This window comes from Lontra canadensis, unplaced genomic scaffold (genome assembly GCF_010015895.1).
Source record: "Lontra canadensis isolate GAN:19392208 unplaced genomic scaffold, GSC_riverotter_1.0 scaffold94, whole genome shotgun sequence".
In the NCBI taxonomy this organism is placed as follows: Eukaryota; Metazoa; Chordata; class Mammalia; order Carnivora; family Mustelidae; genus Lontra; species Lontra canadensis.
The window spans coordinates 4,869,649-4,892,366 of record NW_022631088.1 but is presented as its reverse complement, the minus strand read 5'-3'; the positions used below and the strand labels follow the sequence as shown (position 1 = coordinate 4,892,366).

The window sequence follows — 22,718 nt, the reverse complement described above, 5'->3', positions numbered from 1 at the left end:
GCACACCGAGTTGGGTACAAAGGCCTGCATAGTCTCTTTTCTTTGCCTCTACCAGCAGACAGCAGGTGCTATTACTGCCTTGTTGTTGTCTGACCTGATTCCTCCCCCTTGAGAGAAATGCACAGTGGGGGCCACCCAGAATGTTTTCACGTGCTGTTTGCTGGGACATTCTGGAACACTGCGTCTTACTTTGGACAAAATTTCCACAGCGTGCCACACACTTCTAAGATCTGCTCTGGCCTTCTGAAAAGGCTGAGGGGGCTTATTTTCCTTTTTCTAGCTTGTATATTGTTATGACATCAAATATAAGTATGGCGTATCTGTAGAACCCGGAGAAGGCATTAAGTGCTCTTTAATTAAATGGTACGCGGCTCATGGTTTTCCAGACGCCCTCTTTTATCCTCTACTGCCTTCCCAATTAGCTCCCTGGAGCTCTCACATGGCAACCTGTTGGATCATTGATTTCTCGATTAAAAGCGGCCATAAATTACAGGTCCTGTAAAAACCCACCAGGGAGAAGGGTAGAAAGCAACTTAATGACAGCTTAGACCCCATCAGCAGCCAGGCCCCGCTGCCCACCCAAAGTATGAACTGGGCTCTGTTATGGGAACGTGGGATGATGCCCTGCCCGCCCTTACCCCCCACGGCAAGAATTCACCCACGCACTTTTCAAGTTACTTGGAAAACAGATGGCCTGTTGCAATTTTTTATGAAACAACTGGTCTCCTCTCATCACTGCCCCTGAGCACCTGGGTGGCTCCCTGCCCATGGCTGGGGCCTTGTGTTCACAGCCTGGCCCTAGCCCAACCCCAGCGGCAGAGCAAAATGTCCTAAGGGCAGGCGGCCCAGCAGCAGCCTAGAGGATGGAAACAAGGCTGGGATGCAGGGTGCCGGGGACAGACCACCATTCCTGCTGCCCTCGGCTCCCGACTCGCCCTCCCTCACCAGGCCGGGAGTTCTCCCAGCTCATCTCAATGCTCTGCCTGCCAGGCCTGCTCCCCTTCATCACATCCCACGTGGCCGCAGCGACCGTCCCCGAGCTGCAGCTCCTGAGAAGCACCGTCTACCCCGTAACTAGCATGCGGCAATCAGGCCCGAATTTGCCATGTGGCCTTGACCACACAGAAGAGGACACCTCGGTCACCGGCCCATTCTGCTTCGTGCCATCGTGGGCCCCGAGAGGACATTCTCGCCCCATCCCGCACCTGCTCAGACCCTGCAGGTGCCAGGTTCTGCCAGGTCTGCCCAAGGCCTCCATCACCTTCGCTCCCACCGGACTGCCCCATGAACTCGGGCCCCACCAGCAAGAAACCTCTGCGTTCGGCAGACTGGACGCGCTCTGCTTCCAACGAGTGTGGAGTGATTTCGGGGACACGCACGATCCTTGATGCTGTTAAGGTGTCAGCGTGAGGTCCCTTCAGCGGAGCAGAAGGGAATCAGTCCCCAGTGCCCACCTCTTATGCCAAGCACAGCCTTGTTCTCCATGAGCCGCCGTGAAGGAACGGAAGCACACACACCCGCACACGCACACACATGTGCACACACACACGTGCACACACATGCACACACACACATGCAGGCACACCTACCCTGTTCCTTTCCGCAAGATGGGCAAAAAGATCAATGTTGGCACTGGTAAAAGAATGGAAGTAAAAGCCAGGAGAGCAAAAGAGAGGGAGGCTTAAATCAGAAAACAATACTCTTGGATCATTTCAGATAATAAATAAATAAATTTGGTGATCACTAGAAGAATGAATCCATCACAGATTTCCAATAAAAATAAGAAAAAGTGACTCAAGCCAACGTCCCAACCAGAGCAAGAACTGCTCACTGTGTGGGAAACTGTACGTGCAAATGCGGGCAGCCCCGAGGTCACGGGATCCTTCCAGAGAGTCAAGAACTTGTTGTGCCAAGGGGAAAAAACACGACAATTTTCAAGTTATCTTTGAGAAACCATTTCCTGCCCATTGGCAAATGGCAAAGTCAAAGGGAGGTTCTTGGAGGAGGCTCTTACCTGGTCATCGTAGCGGTACGTGAGGAACTGCTCCCCCGTGGTGTCTTCGAGAAAACTTCCCTGAGGTGAGAGTGCAAACTCTGGAAGGAAGTAGGCTCCAGGGGACTTCTCTGCTGTGGTCTGAAAGGCAAGGTCACCTGGTTACAAGTAAGGCCCCGTGAGGAGCCCCTGACGGGCAGTCCCCAAACCAGTGATTCCCAGAGCACCCACCTGCTAACAGCTGTCCCAGGAAGGGATGCGACCTTGCTTAGTAAAGGCCAAGGTGAGACACACCAAGGGTCTGTGTGAGGCACTGTTAGGCCAGGACACCCCAGGACACTCAAACTCGCACACACGGTACCGATTCCCTGACACCCGCCCTCTCCCCACTGCCCACACCCTTCCAGAGTTTCAGCTACGGCGCAGTTCACTAAGTGCTGTGGTTGCCAATCCACTGTGTCTAGGACTTTCTTTTCCTTCCTTCCTTCCTCCTTTCCTTCCTTCCTGTTTTTGTTTGGTAAAGGAGTGAGAAACAAACTTTCCTCCACACTACGAAAGAAACCCATGTTCACCACAGAAACCTTTGAAGACACCAATAAACACAAAAGAAAATATACAAGTCGCCCCGTAATCCCTCCAACCTATAATCACCACTTTTAATTGTTTGGGTGTATTTCCTTTGAGACTTTTTTTTTCCTCATAATGCTTTGGATGTTTATAGAAAAATCCAAGATGAAATAAACATGGCTTTGGCAGGGAGACTCTATCTGGTTCAAGGAATGCCCAGACTCTGGCACCTGGATCACTAAACATAAGCCCCTGTCGTCAGGGCTGAGGGGATTCAGGAAGAAGGACATTATCCCTTGGAGACTACAGGGGGGTCCAATGGCCCGGTGGACCTCCTGCCATCAGTTGCCAATACCTTCAGCCGGGATCCCTGCCTTGACTGGTTGACAAGGAGGAAAGAGATAAAGGAGATGGAGCCCCCGCAACACTGTGTGCAGCCCCACCTGGTCCGGGAACGCAGATCAACGACTCTGCCTCCAACACGGCACCTCACTCCCCAGCTTGGGAAGGAATTAGTAAGAATCCAAGAAAGAGGCCATAGGTGCTACTCTGAGGAAAACACTCTCTGCAAACAGGAAGCATGAGGAGTGAAAGTCCCCCTCAGCTGCCTCTGCTCCCCCAACGGTCACATTCTCAAGCTGTAGCAGGAACTTCAGTTAAAGCAAAACATCCGGAGCGTCTGGTGGCTCAGTGGGTTAAAGCCTCTGCCTTCAGCTCAGGTCATGATCTCAGGGTCCTGGGATCGAGCCCCGCATCAGGCTCTCTGCTCAGCAGGGAGCCTGCTTCCCACCCCCTGCACCCCCTGCCGGCCTCTCTGCCTACTTGTGATCTCTCTCTGTCAAATAAATAAATAAAATCTTAAAAAAAAAAGGGCAAAACATCCATGTGAATGCCACACTATAACAAGGGCAATCAGTAGGTGACTGTCTTGGGAAGGCACAGAAAACAGACAACTCTAGGTTTTGGTTGGCACTAGACTGTTCCAAAAACTTCAGAAGTTTCCTATGACATTTCATTCACACATTCAGCCCAGGGAGCAATAGGAATCTTCCCAGAGCCATGCGCCACTCCCGCACCCCATCTCCCTTGCCTTGTTTCAGAACGGCTAGCTTCGGTCTAGACTGCTCTGATCTGAAGTGAGGAAAACAGGACAGTCACCCACAAGCCTTGACACAGGTTTTCTGGGCAAGTTTTCTCTAGCAGAATGCTGTCGTCTGTGTTCAGAAATTAGTGGGGTCCCTGCAGCCTGCCACAGTGCCAGGGGTGTCAGGAGTCTGGCAGGGAAGTCTTTTCGGGCTCCAACAAAGGTACGGAACTCATCTATGACACCTGGCCAGCCGGCGCTGATGGCTGCTGGAGATTGTTGCTCTAAGTAGCCTGGGAAGGAAAGGGAGGGGGAGCTAATACCACAGACCCCACAGAGACAACTGGCTCTCAGACACTGTAGTGCTGTTTTATGGATCTCAACCTGAAACCCCAGAAAAAGCAAAAAAAACCTCTCCAGCACTCATGTTTTCACACCTCAGTCATTTTTCATGTGGGGAAAAAAAATATCATAGACTCCCTGGCTTGACTGTAGCTATAGCTGATCACCTTCTGCTTTCTGACCTGCTGTTTCCAATGTTTAAATTTTGTCAGGCTTAAAAAAGAGAGAGAGAGAGAGATGGGAATGAAAATGTCCATGTGAAAAGAGAAGGTGCAATGTGAAAAGAGAAGGTGCACTTAACAAGATTTCTTGCTTCTGTGTATGTTTCCTAGGCGGTTTGAGGATGTGTCAAAGTCTAGTTATTCTTACCAAAGACAAACACATCTAGGGAATCCTTGGGGAAATCCTACATGACTGCAGAACAATGATGGGTTTCATCTCAAGACAGTTCCCTATAAACTGATTACCGACACACCTAGCAAATAGTCTGTAACGTTTAGTTGCTGTCATTGTGATTTGCCTCTATTGTTTTTAGAATTCAGAAACTCATAATTTTAAATATGTAAGGAGGCTTGCCACCCACCACAGAGAAGAAGCCAGGCCTAGAGCCCACAAGCGGCTACGTGTGAGACACAGAAATCCAGTTACCAGGGAGTGGGGGCTGGAAGCCACGTAGGGTCATCACCTGAAGACGGCTCCCTGAATACAGTGCTTTATGTATAGTTGATCACATGTTTCACACGTATTTACTGAGCACCTACTATATACCCGCAGCCATTCTAAAAGCTATGGGTACCATGAGGAACAAGAAAGATAAGGTCCTTTTTATGGAGATTTCATTCTAATGGGAAGACACATAATAGGCAAACAAATTAATAAATAAGAGAAAGTTCTCAGTGCTATGAAGAAAATAAATAGAGTGATATGGGGTAAGTTGAGTTTGCAGAAAGAAAGGGGGTCAGTGAGGCTGATCCAGGAGGACAAGGAAGAGAGCAGAGAGATAGGCAGAGATGGAAGAATGGAAGAGGCAGGACACATGGAGCACTGTGGGCCCAGGCAGGGGGTTACAGAACCACCAGGAGTATTTCAAACCTTGACTGCTTCATGGAGGATGGGTTAGAAGGGGGCAAGAAGGGAACCATTCCAATGATGGAAGGCTGTTGCACTAATCCAGGCAAGAAGGGGTGATTCCTTGGATGAGGATGATGGCAGTGAAGAATGGGAGAGCTGATGGACAAGAGGTAGAACCTACAAGACTTGCCGATGGGTGGGAAGAAGGAAGGAATTAAGGACAATTTCTGGGGTTCAGGCTTGAGCAACAGGCTATAAAGGAATGCCATGGATGTGCAGCCCTGGCAGGAAGAGAGGGCAGAGAGGCGATAATTCTGTTTGAGTCACGTGCAGTTTGAGATGCTAGGAGACATCCATGCAGAGAGCTTGAGTTTGCCATTTAATATGGACATCTGGAGCTCAGAAGGGCAGTCTAAGGCCAAAGACAGAGATTTGGAAGTCATTGTTGACATTTTCATACATTTATACATACACTCACATCTTCACAGCCATCCTAACTGAAAGGAGCCTCCCTAGAGAGTTTGGCAGATGAGGGCTTCTGTCTGGGGCCCTTAATAATTCTCATGTCTGAAGGTGAGTAGAGAAGGAGCAAGCAGAAGAAGTTAAAACGAGGAATCCTTCAGAGAAGACTCAAGAAAAGAAGAGAAATCATGGGTCATGGGAGGATTCAGCATCAAAAATAGTGGCCAACTACCTTGAATGCCTCCGAGAGACTGAATAAGATGAGGCCAGAGAAGGACCCGCTGGGTATAGCAACAAGGAGATCTTTGTTAACCTTGACAAAAGTAGGTACAGTGGAGCGGCGGGGACCATGGTTATGGGTTTGGGGACTGGATAGAAGAGGAAGACAAGACCAGGAAAGGACACTTAGAACAAGGCAATGGTGAAAGGGAATGTGGAAGTATGGGCAGGATTTTTAAAGACTGGAGAAGCAGGAGCGTGTGTGTTTGGTTATGGGAATCATCCAGGGTAAGAGAGACTATGGAGGAGACGAGAATCACTGCAGGAGTCCAGCCCTTGAAAAGACAGCGGAATGGGGTCCAACCGGTGCGTGCAGAGCCTGGCTTTCCTAAAGAGAAGGGTCCCTGGTCCATGTAAGTCTACGCCATACCACACCCGCCAGCAGACCCCTGACTTTGACCCTCAATCTTCCGCTGTGCCTCCTCCTCCGACACTCTTCTACTGGGTCCCAAGGTCATCCCCCTGTGTCTCTCTCCCCACTTTCTTACCTCCCAGATGGCTCTCTTGCCTGGGGCCCCCTGCAACTGCCCTCCAGCTGAAAGAGCGGGCCACCTGCATCATCTCCCAAACAGCTGCCTTCTGCGGAAGGTGGGACCATCCTAAGCCTGCTGTGTGTGACATCTTCTGAAGGTTCCTTTGGTCACACCACAACGCTTCTCTGTGATCAGAGGACTCATGACTCTGTTTCCCCACGATTTAAAACAGCTAGAGACACTTAATTAGCTCCAATGAGCTTTCTTTTCTCTGCTTAAATTCGGATTGGGTAAAATGAGGTCTGTTTGCCCTACATTTTATTCCTATCCCAGGCTTCTGCCTCTCCCCCCCAGGCCCACTGAGGTGTTGCATGTTGGAGGAAGTTCCCTAGGGCTGAGAACAGCATCTCTCTCGCGTCGGCCCATCCCTGACCACAGGTGTGTGGGCAGTAAGGAGGGAAGACAGGTGGGTTCCACTACCTGAGCTATGCAGGACAGGATCCTTCTTCAGCAACCCCATCTGCGGGGCTCAAGGTCACTGGTCCCTGGGCAACAACAGATTCCCTCCATACCCCACATCCCATTTTCGTTACCAAAAAACAGGAAGACTTTATATTTGTCTCTTTTTATCAGAATCCTTACTCCTGAGTAAATTTCTCATCATTCAAGAGTTGATTCTAAAACTCCATTCCAATTCAAGTCCTCTCCCTCCATAGCAGCAAGGGTGCACCAAGGTCACAGGGCACCACTAGGACTGCCTGAACTTTGAAAAGGTGTGTGGGGATGTCCCACGATTATGAAAGCCCTGCACTTCAAAAGCCCCTCTAATCCAGCCTGTCTACCTCAGAAATCCTGCCAGATGACCTGCAGCCTCTACTTGAATACCTTTAGTGACAGGGAGCTCACTCCCTCTCAAGGCAACAGGGATCTGTCAGAATCTAGGAGGTTCGCCGACGCTGAACTGGTCAGAAGTGGCCCACTGCTCCCAAGTTGAGGTCTGAGGTGCCCCAGCCACCAGCACCGCTCTCCCGGCCTCCTCTCCCACAACATCCCCCAACACCTCCCCCACAAACACACACATTGAGAATTGAATTCCCGAGCCTGAGCCCAGTAAGCATCTGAGTCCCAGAATTACAGAACGCAAGGAACTTCAGAGACGCTCATATCCCAGCCCCTCTCCGGGAGCAGGCATTTCTCCTGCAGCATCTCCGACCGCCCCACGGAGGAGTCATAGGAGGCCCTCTGGAAAGAGAGCCGGGGAAGACGGAAATCAAGCACACATCTCATTCTGAGGTAAGTGCTGTTTGTCTCTTTTCACACGTGAAGAAACTAAGACACAGGAGGCCAGGTGATCTGACCAGGGGCGCACGAGCTCCCAACAGCCAAGTGCAAGGTCACCTCTGTTCCGTTTCCCTGCCTCCACCAGTGGGAAACAGTCTGAGAAGAACCGGGCCTTCCTTTGGGAGTCAACTGGCTGAGTTCAGCGGTGGCTTCCGAAAGCATGTGCGGTTCCAGTAACAGGCCTCCAAGAACACGCGTGGACATCCTCACCCAGATGGGAGCGGACTTCTGACATGTCAGGGAAGTGGCATGCACAGCTCCTGGCAGGGTGAGGTGACCCAAGAGGTCAGGCCCTGGTGGAGCAGGAGTGGAAGGGAAGGCGGGGGGAGGAAGCCAGGCCAGGGAGCATGCAATCTTCCCAGGGCACAGATCCAGGGCCCAGAGAGAGCCTGCCAGAATGCCTCACCCCCCGCCCCCAGCCACTGTCCGCAGCTGCCAAGTCACCAGGGATGGGGTCAGGAGGAATCCAAACGGCCCCTCCAGGGACCATGACTCTGAGACCTGGGGACGCAGCTGTGTCTCCAGCTCCCGTTCTAGCTGAAGACTTGGACTTTGGCAGGAGGAAATAACCATACAATGTCAATTTGAAGACAAGATTTCAGGGTCGCAGGCCTTGTTCTGTACCCCATAAGGATGGAGAATGCCTATCAGGACAGAGAAAAGGCTTGGCTGATACAATGATGGAGAGAGAAGAGGGAGAAGAGGATGTCCTCTGGTAGAGAATGGGATCGCTTGTGCCTCGAAGGTCAGGCAGTCACAGTTAAGAAAAAATACAACATGATTCTCATGGAAATTCAAGAGGCCAGTCTACACACTTCTCCCTCCCCACCAGTGTGGGGAGTGCACACCTCCCTCCCCAGTGTGAATGCAGCTAAACAGCCCCCTTCCCCGCCTGCCCCGCACCGCTAACCTTGATAGCCTTGCAGTCAGGGAAGGCCACCAAACCTTTTTCCCACGTGCCACCACGAAGCCACATCTCTGCACTCTGAGAGCCAGACTGCACGGTCCCCAGTATACACGTCACTGTCCTGTCGCTGTGCATCCGCCCACATTTGAGCATCATGCCTCTGTCTATACCCTTGTCATGGCCACAAACAACACCCAGGAGCAGGGCTGAGACCCCAGCCTTCACCAAGACAAGAAGAGCCCATCTCCGGGCCAGTGGTGACTTCACCCAACCACAGTCCCCTCCTCTCAGATGTCCACCTGTTGGCCCCTTGGGGATTCAAGAAACACCTTGCCAGATGCTTCACGTCTGCAGTGACACAGACGATGCTCAAAGATGGGGACGGAAGACCTGAGATCCCAACAGGTAGGTTGGGACAGAAGCTAAGCGCACGAAGGCAAGTTCCTGAGCCGTAATGCAGGACTCCTCTTCCTTAAGGGGAAACTGTTAAGGTTCCCATCTGGGACATGAATGCCCAGGAACCCAGTCTCGATTCACGGCAACCAAGACCTGTAGGGGCGAGTTCACCATCTGAATGGGAGTTTGGAACCGCTCCTCCCAGTGGTCATATTGGATGAGTCTAGAAGTGTGCCTCCAGGTGGAGCAGGCAGAACGCCCAATCCTGCAGATGGTCTGCAAGGACCACATTCTCTGGGGGGGTCCTGGGGGTTGCTCGTCCTGGCCTGGATGGCACCTGGAACCTTACAGTGCGCACCTGCCAGAGCCCACGGGGGAAAATCAACTTAACCAATATTATTTAAACTCAGCATACCAACCACATTCTTGTTCCAAAAAGGCTAATGTGCTTTTTGTTTCTTGAACCTGCAACGGTTGTTTAAAAATTTAAAAAAAAAAAAAAAAAGGAAAGAGAAAAACCTTCCATTTTGTTTTTTCAATTAGGATGTCATCATTCCAAGACTTTTCAAAGTCCTAGGTGTCCTCACACTTCCACATAGGACGCAATTTATATATGTGAAACACACGTGTATGGAAAACACAGGCCCACGCATACATACGAAACACACGTATATGGAAAACACACGCCCACGCATACATATGAAAATATGAAACCCAGGTACATCGGCAAGATTGGAAAAGTGGGCTGAAAGAAAATTCGTTTTCAGATTTTTTTGTTATTTTTAAAAAGTTTCACTGGGGATTTAAGATCTATCTTCCCTACTTACCATCAACTAATTAATATTGCTATATTGATGAGTTGATACTGTTGGGTTGAAACACCAAGTATTTGGATAAATGTCTGGGTCCACCCTGGCCACGTAGCTTCCAACTTCACCTTCAACTCCGAGTCACGTTTGCAAAAGACGTACGATCAGCAGATCCTTCTGGATCCCTCCTAGAGCCGTTGGGCAGGGTGGGCCTGCGGGCCTGCATGTTCAGAACCAGCTGCTCCCCACAGAAGGTCTTTCCTTGAATGGGTCCCATTAAGACGCTCTTTGGCCAACGGGAATGTGGAGCTAACAGACATCAGTCACAGCACTAGCCTGTGCCACGACTCATGTACTCTCCCATCTTCTCTCTTCCTCTCCTTCACACACACACACACACACTCACACACTCACACTCACACTGGCAAGCAGAACCGAGACTCGTGGGTGAGAAGATCCTGCTGGAACAGATTTCATCGTTCAGTTTCCCGACAGGAGAAAAGCCTGGCGTGGAGTCATGACACCCCCTACGTCTCTGAACCTTCCTCTGCGCTCGGCGTTGGGCTTTGTGCATGGAACACATTCACCAATTCACTTCCTTTCACAGACAAAGCCACCCAGGCCGCCCCCACCGGCCCCCAGAGCGCCCCCCCGACCGAAGCCCAAATGTTCTCCCCGCCGCAGAGAGACCAGAACGCTGCGGCTGGGTAACACCAGCATCTCACACGGGGGTGATTTAGAAACTCCACCGCTACCCTGATGGGGAGAGGCACGAAGACTGCCCCTGCCAATGTACACAACAGGGATCCTTGCTGGCTGGACCCACCCCCCACCCCACCCCCAGATTTTAAGAGTTTATTTTTCAAGACCTTGAAGTAAGCTGACCCCCTGGAATGAGCCTCCGTTTGCCAAATGTCACGTGGAAATAAGTCTACCTTAGAATACCTTGGGGGAAAACCAGAGTATCGTGTCCCCTGGACAGGGTTCTCCTGGTAAAGAGAGAAACTAGATAGATGCCACCTCGATCCTGACTGCACTGCAAACTGGGGAACCCAGGCCTTCCTCTCCTCCCACCCCTCCTCCTCCTGGCCCGGTCCCACGGGGGCAGGCGGCGCCCCAGGAGTCAGCAGAGGAGGGGACCCCCCAGTTTCTGAGGACCTTGAGCTGCCAGGAAGGATGCGGTGTGTGGGAACCGTTCCGGGGCACCTCTCCGGCCCTCCCACGGCCCCCTTCCCCGAGGGGCCTCGGTGCTCCTCGAGGGACACTCCCAGGCCCTGCGTGGGCACAGGAATCTGCACTTTGATCCGAAAGTGAAGGATGTATTTTTCCCACAGCCTCCTCACCTCTAGCACTCATGACTCTCTCTCTGGCAGAGAAAAGGCATCTTTGCTTTTTAAACCGAGTACAAACAAGTCTCTTATTTTACCGGAGGGGTGCCGAGGGGAGATCCCCAGAGCCCGGCGTGTCCCAGCAAGTCTGGGTTTCGCAGCGTTGGTGACCCGGCCCCTGCGTGTTTGTGAAGCACCTACTATGCTCCAAGGTTGTTTCCGACGCAGAGAATTCAGCCATCGAAGGAACAGATGAGAATCGCTTTTCCCAACGAGCTTACAGTCTTAACGAGGTGAAGCAGGAAATGAACAGAAGAGAGAAGTCAAGGGCATAGCACACGGGGGGGGGGGGGGCGGGGGGGGGGGGGGGGGGGGGGGGGCACAAATTGCAGCTTTAAGCAGAGCGGTCAGCAGGTGACGGGACGAGTACCGGGTCACACACAACAGATGAATCGCTGACCGTTCCAGCCAAAACCAAATTAAAAAAATAAAAATAAATAAACAGAGGGGTTAGGGTAGGCACAGGTAGGTCAGGGTGCCCTGTGGCATCACTTTTTTTTTTTTCTTTTTCTGATTTTCAAAAATGACAAATTGGAGCCTGCCGTTTTCCTGGGAGGTTTCGAAATATCTGTGTCCTCAAAGACTCCGGCTGGGATCGCAGGCCTCTGGACCCGTCGGCTCCTACCTACAGCCACCGTAGGACCCCTTTGCTCCTTGGCCCCAAGTAGCTCTCCGCCTGCACAGCCGCCCAGCTCTGGCCCAGCCAGGCCCCAGTGCTCCTCCCTGGGAGTTCCAACATCTCCCGCTTCCGGGGAGCCAGAGCCCAACCCACCGGGTCCCAATAACACGAGCACGGTGTAAGCGTGCAGAAAACACTACTTGCTGACAACCGATCACTTCTGCAGGCATGCGATCTCTGCCGTCCATCTCAGAGCCCATTCCTGGGTATCGGGCAAGTCTGTGGGGGTACCTCATGCATGAATCTGCATTAACTCAGTAGCAAGCAAGCAAGCAAGAAGAAAAGAGAGAAAGAAATAGAGAAAGAAAAAGGAAAAAAGGAAAGAGAAAAAAAAAAAAAAGCATTCCCAGCTCTTCCTGATTTGGCCATGAGACACCACCCAACCTGACACAGTCCAGAAACACGTCAGGGACATATTCATGTTTATTCAAGATTTTTTTCTCACCCCCACAGCTTTATTTCTTTCAGGAAACAGCTCGTCGGTGTGGCTGAAATCATGCAGGCTTTCAAAATGCGGCCTTCCAAGAGAAGAGAAAGACAGAAATGTGCTGTTTGCACATACTCTGAAAAACATTTATATGCATCATCAGCTGGTTTGTTTTTCTAGGCTTAGCAGGGCAGGAAGTCTCCAGGGCTAACACGTCAGCAGAGCGGCCAAACGTGCGGAGGGGGTGCTCCTGCCTTTCGGGATTCTTCAACGAGCAAGACGCGAGGAAGACGGTGATGTAGACACAGGGTGTCTTTGGTCCGTGTGGATAAAGTGGCAGGACGCTTATTTCCACAAACTACCCAAAAAGTAGAGGTTTTTCACATAAAATGCTAAGGATTTCTTGAAAACAAAAAGCGATGCTTTTATAAAATTAAGCTGCTAACGAGGTGCCTGGGTGGCTCAGTCGGTTAAGCATCCAACTCTTGGTTTTGGCTCAGGTCGTGATCGCAGGGTCGTGAGATGGAGCCCCCGTCGGGCTCCACACTCAGCGGGGAGTCTGCCCGAAACTCTCCCTCTGCCCCTCTGCCTCTCCCCCTGCTCACATGTGCTCTGTTCTCTCTCAAACAAATAAATAAATCTTTTTTTTTTTTAATTAAGAGGATAACATCAACCCCAATGGTAACAGAGCCATACTGGAACCATAAGTCAGCAGGAGAAATTATTACAGATGCATTACCTTTTGTTAGAAAATGAAAAAAGAGAGAGAGAGAGAAACTATAATCTTTGACCCAAATTGGGTGTTGGTCGAGGTACAGATTTATGTATTTAAGCTGAAATATTTTAAGGTCCGATTTTAATTTCTTAATGATACATGGAATGAGAAGTCATTTCTTTTGAGTGATTAACACAGCCCCGTATCATTCCACATTTGTTTGACATGAAAACATCACATCGTTTTCAGTCCTGCGTAAACACAGGATTCGTTTACTAATGGTACCAGACACGTGGAGAATCACAGTCATACACCAGCCACACTTGGCGATGCTGGACATCTGTTAAAATTGGGGGTAGATGCTCAAGCTTAGAAAGGGGGCCGGATCTGAAGTTGGGAGTCCAGGCTCCAGCCCACCTTCCCAGGAGACCATGCGGTTTCTGGAACCTGCTTCTGGTCTCCAGGTCCTGCTCACCACATCGTTAAACAGGAGGGTGGTCTTCAGTGAGCTCCGAGGTTCCCCACAACTGGAGGGAAACCAGGCAAGAAGATGAAGGTGTAGTAATTTTGTTTGCTTACAGTATTTTTTGTATTATCGAAGGAATAATGGTATGAATTTAGAAATCCTCCTGCACACACACACAAAAAAAACAAAAAACAAAAACAAAAAAAAATACCCAGCAGTCAAAGCAAAACTCTGGCATCCTTCCTAAGGAGAGTCATTGCATTTTCTTAACCAAAAGCAGGCCCAGGAGAAAAGAGCAGAGTGACCCCCTTAGTGACTCAAAGGCCCCTCAGATAGAGCCTCGTGAAGCCCCATGGTAAAAGGAAAACACAGAATAATTTCAGGATAAAAGACCTTAACCTTTTTCTCTATGCCCGTCCCCCACCCCTGCCACTACCGAGAGGGAGCTCTGGAAGGAGCAGGTGCGACTGAGCAGGTGAGAAACTGAGACTCAGTTTCCTCACCTGTAAAATGGAGGTGAAAACCATATACATCCCCCAACTACTTAATAAAATAATGCAAATGGCAGTGCTCTTACTATTGTTAGGAAGCTGCACAGTGTCTGATACCATGACTGTTATCACAAAGTCCCCAAGATACGTTTTTGTTTTTTTAAAGATTTTATTTATTTACTTGACAGATCACAAGCAGGCAAAAAGGCAGGCAGAGAGAGAGGAGGAAGCAGGCTCCCTGCTGAGCAGAGAGCCCTATGCGGGGCTCAATCCCAGGACCCTGAGATCATGACCTGAGCCAAAGGCAGAGGCTTTAACCCACTAAGCCACCAAGGCGCCCCCCAAGACATGTTTTTAATAGAAGCAATAACACAAGCATGTCCCAAGTCCCGCCTCTGTGCACCTGCTGGTCTAGGCAGCAGAAACCCAACAAGGCACAGTCCGCGCCCTTGGGAGCCTGCCGTCTTGGGCTGGGTGCTCAGAACACTGGGAGCATATGAGAGGGACGAGGTGGTGGAGGGAGGAGGAGGTCACTGAATGCATCATGAACACAAGAGTCACCACGCTGAGATGTAAAGAACAAAGAGGAATTAGGACAATGGAGAAAAGAATGGGGGAACAGAGCCTTCTAAAATAACACGGGCATGATAAACAGTGTGGACAAACCAGAAGACTGGAGAGAGCAGGGCAGGTTAGACACGTGGCAAGTAGCCCTTTGTGGCTGTAACACAGAAGGAAAGAGAAGCCAGGGGAAGCTGGAGAGGCAGGCTTGAGCTGGGGAAGAGGGTCTGATGGTGCAGATCCAGAAGTCCGTTCTTATCCTTGGGAAGCACCGGAGGGATTAAGTAGACATGTGAGACTATGATTACGCAGACCGGATAGGAAGGGGTGAGACACAAGGCCAGGAGACCTACAGTAGGCTCCTGTAATACCCAGCAAAGAACCAATGGTGGCAATGAGGACAGAGAAGGGAATGAGCCCTAACAAGGCAACGTATCTCAGAACTCAAGAGAACAATTATGCCAGTGTGTTTCAAAGATTATGGATACATGAAAATGTTTTAGAAAAAAAATCTAAATGATAAAAATGGACTCTTAGAAAAAAAAAATGGAAAATCTCAGTGGTCCTTTAACCACTAAAGAAATAGAATCCCTATATAACATTCTTCCCATGGAGGAAACAATACATCCGGAAGGTTTTAGAGGTGAGCTCTACAAAACATTTGAAGTGTAAGTAATCCCAATCTTAAAAAAAAAAAAAAAAAGATATTTAAGGAACAGAAAAAGAGAAATCCTCAATAATTCATTTCATTATATTATCGCCTTGATAACAAAACCAAGCAAGAACAATGCAACAAAGAAATTACAGCTCAACCTCACTCTTAAAATGAATGCAAAGTCCCGAAATAAAATATAAGTAAAGTAAATCAAACACTGTATACAAAGAAACCATCCATGGAAGGGCAGATCAATCAGTCGTGGAGAATTTGTACCCTGGAACCCAACAGAACAGGAAAAGGGAATGATCGCAGCTTCGCACATCGACCCAGATGAAATTTCCAAGCACAGCATGGAGAACAACAGGGTATGATTTCATTTGTATACAATTCAGAAAGGGCTGACGCCACGTAATGTATGATTGGGAGATACAGACTCAAGAGGCAAAGGCAGTATAGACACAAAGCACACTTTTTCTTGTGGTTAGCAGATGGGAGGATGTGACAAGAAAGGGACACACGAGGAGGTTCAGGGCTACTGATAAGGTGGCATTTCATGGGCTCCACGCTGAGTACTCAGGTGTCTATCACATCATTGTTCCTGGAGCATCGCCTGTACAGTTGTGCAGGTTGGGTACTGCACACAAGCACAGGACCATCCTCCATTAAAAATCATGTTATGGTTTTTCTCAGAGCGCCTGAGGGGCTCAGTCAGTGAAACGGCTGACCCTGGATTTGGGTTCAGGCCAAGATCTCAGGGTCATGAGATGGAGATCGTGTCACACTCCAGCTCAGCAGGGAGTCAGCTTCAGTGTCTCCCTCTCCCTCTGCTTCTTCCCCCCACTCTACTCCCCGCTTCTCTCAAATAAATAAATAGATCTTTTTAAAAAATCATATTATCAACTTAGGGTGGAAATCATTCCACAATACACGTAAGTCAAACCATGATACCATGTGCCTTAAACTTATACAATAATATGTCAATTACAACTCAACGAAATTGGGGAAAAACATGTTATATCAATTTCCTTTATATGTATTACATATATTTCTTATTTAGAGATAATAAAATGAGTTTTAAGTTAGACCTGTAGTACATGCGTGTTTATATTTCACCCTAAATAAACATATCCTCTTATCAATGGGGAAGTGGTGGCTCATTCAAGAAATTCTTCAAAACGATAGGTAAATTACGAAGAAAAAGGACAAGTTCAGATCCCTCCTCAATCAATTCCATGTGAAATCAATTCCTGCGAAAAAATATATAAAGGCTAAAAAATCTATATATCATATATATTTCCGCTATCTTATAGAATCAAGAATCATGAGAGAAAAGTCTGCTATCCCCACCCAACTGTCTTCCCAGTGTAAGTTACTTTTTCTTTCATCCAGAACTTTTGAACACACTAGGCTAGCTGATGTAAGTAAACATCTACGAATGTGTCTTCCTAAAAAGACCATTTCTACTGACTGCTTTCTTTCCTGGGCCTCCTCCCCATCCATTCCTCTCCCTCCATCCCCTCTGCTGCTGCAGATGTTGGAAAGCTAGGTCCCGTCAGTCCGCTCTCCACACCTCTCAGCATTTCCCTCAAGACTGCCACTTTGTGGTTCTCCATTGGGTTCTACCGTCCTTTACCCCCTTGCATCGCTTTCAGTTCATCCACTGAATGAAAATGAAAATGAAAAGTCCCATTTTTTTTCACCTTAAGAGAGCCCTTTGGGAACTTCTCAAACTCAACACCCAAGGAACAAATAATCCAGTCAAGAAATGGGCAGAAGACATGAACAGACATTTCTGCAAAGAAGACATCCAGATGGCCAACGGACACATGAAAAAGTGCTCCACATCACTCAGCATCAGGGAAATAAAATCAAAACCACAATGAGATACCACCTCACACCAGTCAGGATGGTTAAAATTAACAAGTCAGGAAATGACAGATGCTGGCGAGGATGTGGAGAAAGGGGAACCCTCCTCCACTGTTGGTGGGAATGCAGGCTAGTGCAGCCACTCTGGAAAACAGCATGGAGGTTCCTCAAAAAGTTGAAAATAGAGCTACTTTATGACCCAGCAATTGCACTACTGGATATTTACCCTAAAGATACAAACATAGTGATCCGAAGGGGCACGTGCACCCCAATGTTTATAGCAGCAATGTCTACAATAGCCAAACTATGGAAGGAACCTAGATGTCCATTAACAGATGAATGGATAAAGAAGATATGGTATACACACACACACACACACACACACACACACACACAATGGAATACTACACAGCCATCAAAAAAACTTGAAATCCTGCCATTTGTAACAACATGGACGGAACTAGAGGGTATTATGTTAAGTGAAATAAGTCAATCAGAGAAATACAATTATCATATGGTCTCTCTGATATGAGGAATTCTAGAGGCGGGGGGGGGGGGTCGTGAGGGTAGGGAGGGAAAAAATGAAACAAGATGGGACCGGGGAGGGAGACAAACCGTAAGAGACCCTTAATCTCAGGAAACAAACTGAGGTTTGCTGGGTGGGGTGGGAGGGATAGGGTGGCTGGGTGATGGACATTGGGGAAGGTATGTGCAATGGCAAGTACGTGTGAGATGTGTAAGCCTGAGGACTCACAGACCTGTAACCCTGGGGCTAATAATACAGTATGTGTTAATTAAAAAAGAAAGCAAGCAAGCAAGCCGGCCCTTTGGATCTTTGGTGGAAGCTCCTTAAGGACCCTTCATGATCTGGGACTAAAGGGGCTGCATCTGTACTCTCACATACATGGCGTTGCTCAAAGCTGCTGCGAGTAGTTATCATCCCAGCCATATAGCAAGAAGCAGGCATGACCAATGCCCCCTGGAGCCCCGAGAGAACCAGCTGGCCACAAGCAGTCTCCTAGGGCACCAGGAGAACTCCCCTCTGTCTCTGATCCCCATTCTCTTCCCCGATGGGAGAAAAGCTCTGAGAGTTTATCCTAATGTGTTCTCCATAGGAACTGGCGCAGCCTGAATCCTGTCTCCAGACCAGCCTGCCTGTCTGCCCCAGAACCAACCCTTTACCAGAGGGGTGGTTGGCTTTAGACAGCCTTGGGGGGAGAGTAGCATAAACCAACTGAGTGTGCAATCGCCATAGGATTGCATGACCTTACGTGACTCTGACAGAGCCACTGTACGGAATAAAATAGATTCAACGCATATAGATCTTGGTGCGGGAAAAATCTTCAGAAGCACAATATCAAAGGCAGAAACCTTAAAAATATCGATAGAGTTCATACCAAAATTAAAATTTTAAATACCATTTTTTAAAAGCCAGTACCAAAAAATGAATAATCCAATTAACAAAGGGGCAGAAGACATGAATAGACATTTTCCCAAAGAAGACATATGAATGGCCAGAAGACACATGAGAAGAGGCTCCGTATCACTCAGCCTCAGGGAAATGCAAATCAAAACCACAAGGAGATATCACCTCGCACCTATCAGAAGGGCTACAGTCAACAACACAAGAGACAACAGGTGTGGGCGAGGATGTGGAGAAAGGGGAGCCCTCGTGCCCTGCTGGTGGGAACGCAAACTGGGGCAGCTGCTCTGAGGAACAGTGTGGAGGTTCCTCAAAAAGTTGAAAACAGAGCTACCCTATGACCTAGCAATCGCACTACTAGGTATTTGCCCAAATAGAAAAATACTAATTTGAAGGGATACATGCTCCCCAAAGTTTATAGCAGCGTTCTCGACAATAGTCAAATTATGGAAAGGGCCCAAGTGTCCATCAATGGATAAATGGATAAAGAAGATGTGGGGTGTATGTATGTGTATATCTGTGTAGTGGAATATTACGCAGCTATCAGAAAGAATGGAATCGTGCCGTTTGCAGTGACATGGGTAGAAGTAGACAGTATTCTGCTAAGTGGGATAAGTCAGAGAAAGACAAATCCCATATGATTTCACTCCTATGTGGGATTTAAGAAATAAAACAAGCACAGAGGGAAAAAGAGGAAAATGAAGGAACAGACTGTTAAGTATAGAGAACAAACTGCTGGTTACCTGAGGTAACCAGGAGGCGGGCGGGGGAGGGGGACACAGGTGATGGGAATGAAGGAGGCACGTGTCGTGAGGGGCAGCAGGTGTTGTGTGGAAGAGTTAACCACTAACTTCTACACCTGAAATTAGTATTACCCTGCATGTGAACTAACTGGAATTTAAATAAAAACTTTTCAAAAAAATCCTTTCAAAGAAAAAAAATTTAAGTGAATAATAAAAATTAAAACATTTTAAACATAAGTAACAGGCAGAAGGTTATTAACTTCAGTGTATAATAACAACTTTTTAAAAATCAGCAAGAGGATGAGGAACAGATTAACAAAAAATCAGGGAAAGACATGAATAGGAAACCCATAAAAGAAGACACGAACACAACCATTAAACTTACGAATATCACCACCAATTAAAAAAAAAAGATCTCAAACACTTATCAGATTGGCAAAGACTCTTTAAAATACTACCCGGAGCCAGCAAGGGTCATGTTTAAAATACACTGTAGCAAACTAGACTTTCAGATGTTTAAGTTCAGATAAAGAACTACTGCAATCTTCCCTTTAAAAATCTGCACAAAAAAATTGCTGTATCCCAAATATAATGTCAGAACAAACCCATGTTTAAAAGCTGAACTGGATGGGGGCGCCTGGGGGGCTCCATCGGTTAAGCGTCTGCCTTCAGCTCCGGTCCTGGGGTACCTCAGGGTCCTAGGATCGAGTCCCATGTTGAGCTCAGTGGGGAGCCTGCTACTCCCTCTCTCTCCACCTGCGGCCCCCACTGCTCGTGCTCTCTCTCTCTCTCTCTCTCAATCAAACAAAATTAATAAAATCTTTAAACAAAAACTCTGAACTGGATAAAAGTACATTACCAGATAGGACGCTGGGGACATAAGACACCTCAGCACACCTGTGGGGCACCTTCCTTCAGTGTTTTTTGAGCAGCAGCTCTATGCTGCTCAAAAGGAGGTCCGATGACAGTGGTGAAAGACACGGACCCCAGTCTGCCCTCAAGGAATTTATATTCTCGAGAAAGTATCCCCAGAGCATTTCAGACCAATTTTGCTAATTTTAAAATATGGGAATTATATGCCTGTTGGACCTCGCAATCTAAGAACCACTACTGAGGAATGTGGAAGCATCACTCCAAGTTACTTCCATGCAAACAAGAACCTCCCTGGTCCCGTTTAAGTCCTAAGTAGCTTATAGGGGAGGGAAGAAAGGGGACAGAGCTTTCACCTGCTCCATACTACAGAAGGATCCAGCTGCACTCTGGTTCTCTCCCTGCAAGAAGAGAACACGGGAAATTAGCTAGTGGTGGTCCGAGTGATGCAGGAAAGATGGGACACAAGACACTCTGGTTCCCACCTCTTCCCGAAAAGTCCTGTGTCCAGTCCAGTAGCCACTGAGCAAGGTGGCAAGCGGGTGTTCCGAACGTGACCACGGCCGTCCCCCCAGGGCATGTCTGAAACCACAGATCGTACCAAACCCTGGACAGCCAATGTTTTTCCCTACCCGTACCTACCTATGATGGAGTTTAATGTATAAATCAGGCACAGTAAGAGATGAACAACAAGAACCAGGAACAGAATAGCAACTGTAACAATACACGGTAGGAAAGGTTACGTGAATGTGGTCGCTCTATGTCTCACGGTATCACACTGCTCTGTTCTAACCCTTCTGTTTCCCTTTCGTCTTCTCAGGAGGACGGGAGGTGACACCATGCCTGTGTGAGATGACATGGGCTGGGTGACGCCGCGTGACGTAGCGTCAGGTGGCTCGTGACCTTCTGAGAAAGTGTCAGAAGGAGGTTCACCTGCTTCAGGGCTGCAGGTGATCCCAGGTAACCCGGGCTGTGGGAAAGGAAGCCGCGAGGGAGGGGGACTCCTGTGTTCTGAGTTGGGACGGGCTGTAGGTGGAAAATAAACACCTGACTTCAAAGACCACGTGTGCCCAAAGGCGCGGTGAAGCATCTCACTGAGAATCTGTTATACTGATTGAATGCTGACATGACCATATTTGGTATTTGGGGTAAAATGAAATACATCACTAAAACCGATCTTGTTTCTTTTCCCTTCTTTTAACCCGGCTCCTGAGAACCATACGGAGATACCTGCGGCTTGCATCGCATTGCTTTTGAACAACACAAACAAGACCCCAGGGTGGTTCTTACTCCCCTGCAAGTGCTGAGAAGGAAGAGCCCTGGTCTAGGACAGGCGGGCATCCCCAGCCTCTCTACTGGCCGAGATGCAGAGCTGGCTTCAAGACTAAGCACATGACACCTAAAGGGGCTTCAGAAAGGAATAATCCAGACCCCACAGCACTGCAGACTCCACGCCCAAGGAGTGTCCACCTGCCGCCCAGCTGTTGGCTCTGGTGAGAACGGCCATCAATCAAAAACCAGCGCAAAGCAGTTTAATTGCAAGAACACACCTCAGAAAGCCCACCTTCCAACACCGCAGTGGAGCCGAACAGCCAGATTCAACGTGGTTCTTGAACAAGAAGCCATAAAGGGTGTGGGGCGCCTGGGTGGCTCGTGGGTTAAGCCTCTGCCTTCAGCTCAGGTCATGATCTCAGGGTCCTGGGATCGAGCCCCGCATCCGGCTCTCTGCTTAGCGGGGAGCCTGCTTCCTCCTCTCTCTCTCTCTCTGCCTGCCTCTCTGCCTACCTGTGATCTGTCAAATAAATAATAAATAAAATCTTTTTTAAAAAAGAAGCCATAAAGCCTCATGAACATCTTCACCGTGATGCTGGGGGCCGCCCAAGACAGAAACCATCTTCCACGTCTCCAGTTGCCAGCAGACGCACGTCAACCCCGCTCAAACAGCAGGATTCCAGGTCTTTCTCCGGCTCGGCCTGTGCCCCACTGTCAGAAGCCGGAGGCCGTGGTAAAGAGCCGCACGATGTTGTTGGTTGTGTGCACGCATACTGACGTGTGAACGCATCACAAACCTTCCTGGGAGGAAACCGGGCCTTACATACCCTTGCTTAAAAATTGCTGGAAAGCGTCTTTACGTTTTTAGAGGGGAAAATGGTGAAGCGGCTCGGAGGTCCGCCAGGATCTACTCAGGGGTCTGTGACAGGTTGTAAAAGAGAGGCGTCTGCTACTTGGCTTCGAGCAGAAACCCAGGCCGTGGAGAGGAGGCCAGACCAGAAGGAAGGAGCGGGGAGGGGAGCCAGCTGCCAGAGAGGCTGGAAGAGCCCATGTGGGGTTTCGACACGTCCACGGGGAAGTGGCCGGGAAAGATAGTCTCAGATTCCGGGGACCCTGCTCCCGCTGCGCCTTCCCTCGAGAAGATACGAGAGGAGGAAGGAGCGACCTCGTGGCCGGGGGCCTCCTTGGTCCCAGGCATGGACCAGGGGCTCGGCAGAGTCTGTTTAAGCTAATCTCACATCCACCCTGCAAGGCAAGTTCATGTCATCCCCATTTTCCAAATAAGGGGAAAACATTGAGGTTCTCGAAGAAAAGAGAGTTGTGTGACATCGGTTAGGAAGGAGCGCAGCCTGTTGGAAAATTCATTCATTTCCTCTTCACAGAGCCATACAGCACAGAAAATCATTTTCTTTGGGCAAAAAAAAAAAAAAAAAGA

General features: G+C 48.9%; 1 protein-coding gene across 1 annotated transcript in view; it reads right to left on the bottom strand.

The window, feature by feature from the left end:
• The window catches only part of ADAMTSL3 (ADAMTS like 3), a 333,555-nt gene that overhangs the window by 283,719 nt on the left and 27,118 nt on the right, over window positions 1-22,718 (bottom strand). The window contains exon 3 of the mRNA XM_032836843.1: window positions 2,015-2,134. Coding sequence (XP_032692734.1) covers window positions 2,015-2,134 — 120 coding nt within the window. The remainder of the gene's footprint in view (window positions 1-2,014; window positions 2,135-22,718) is intronic.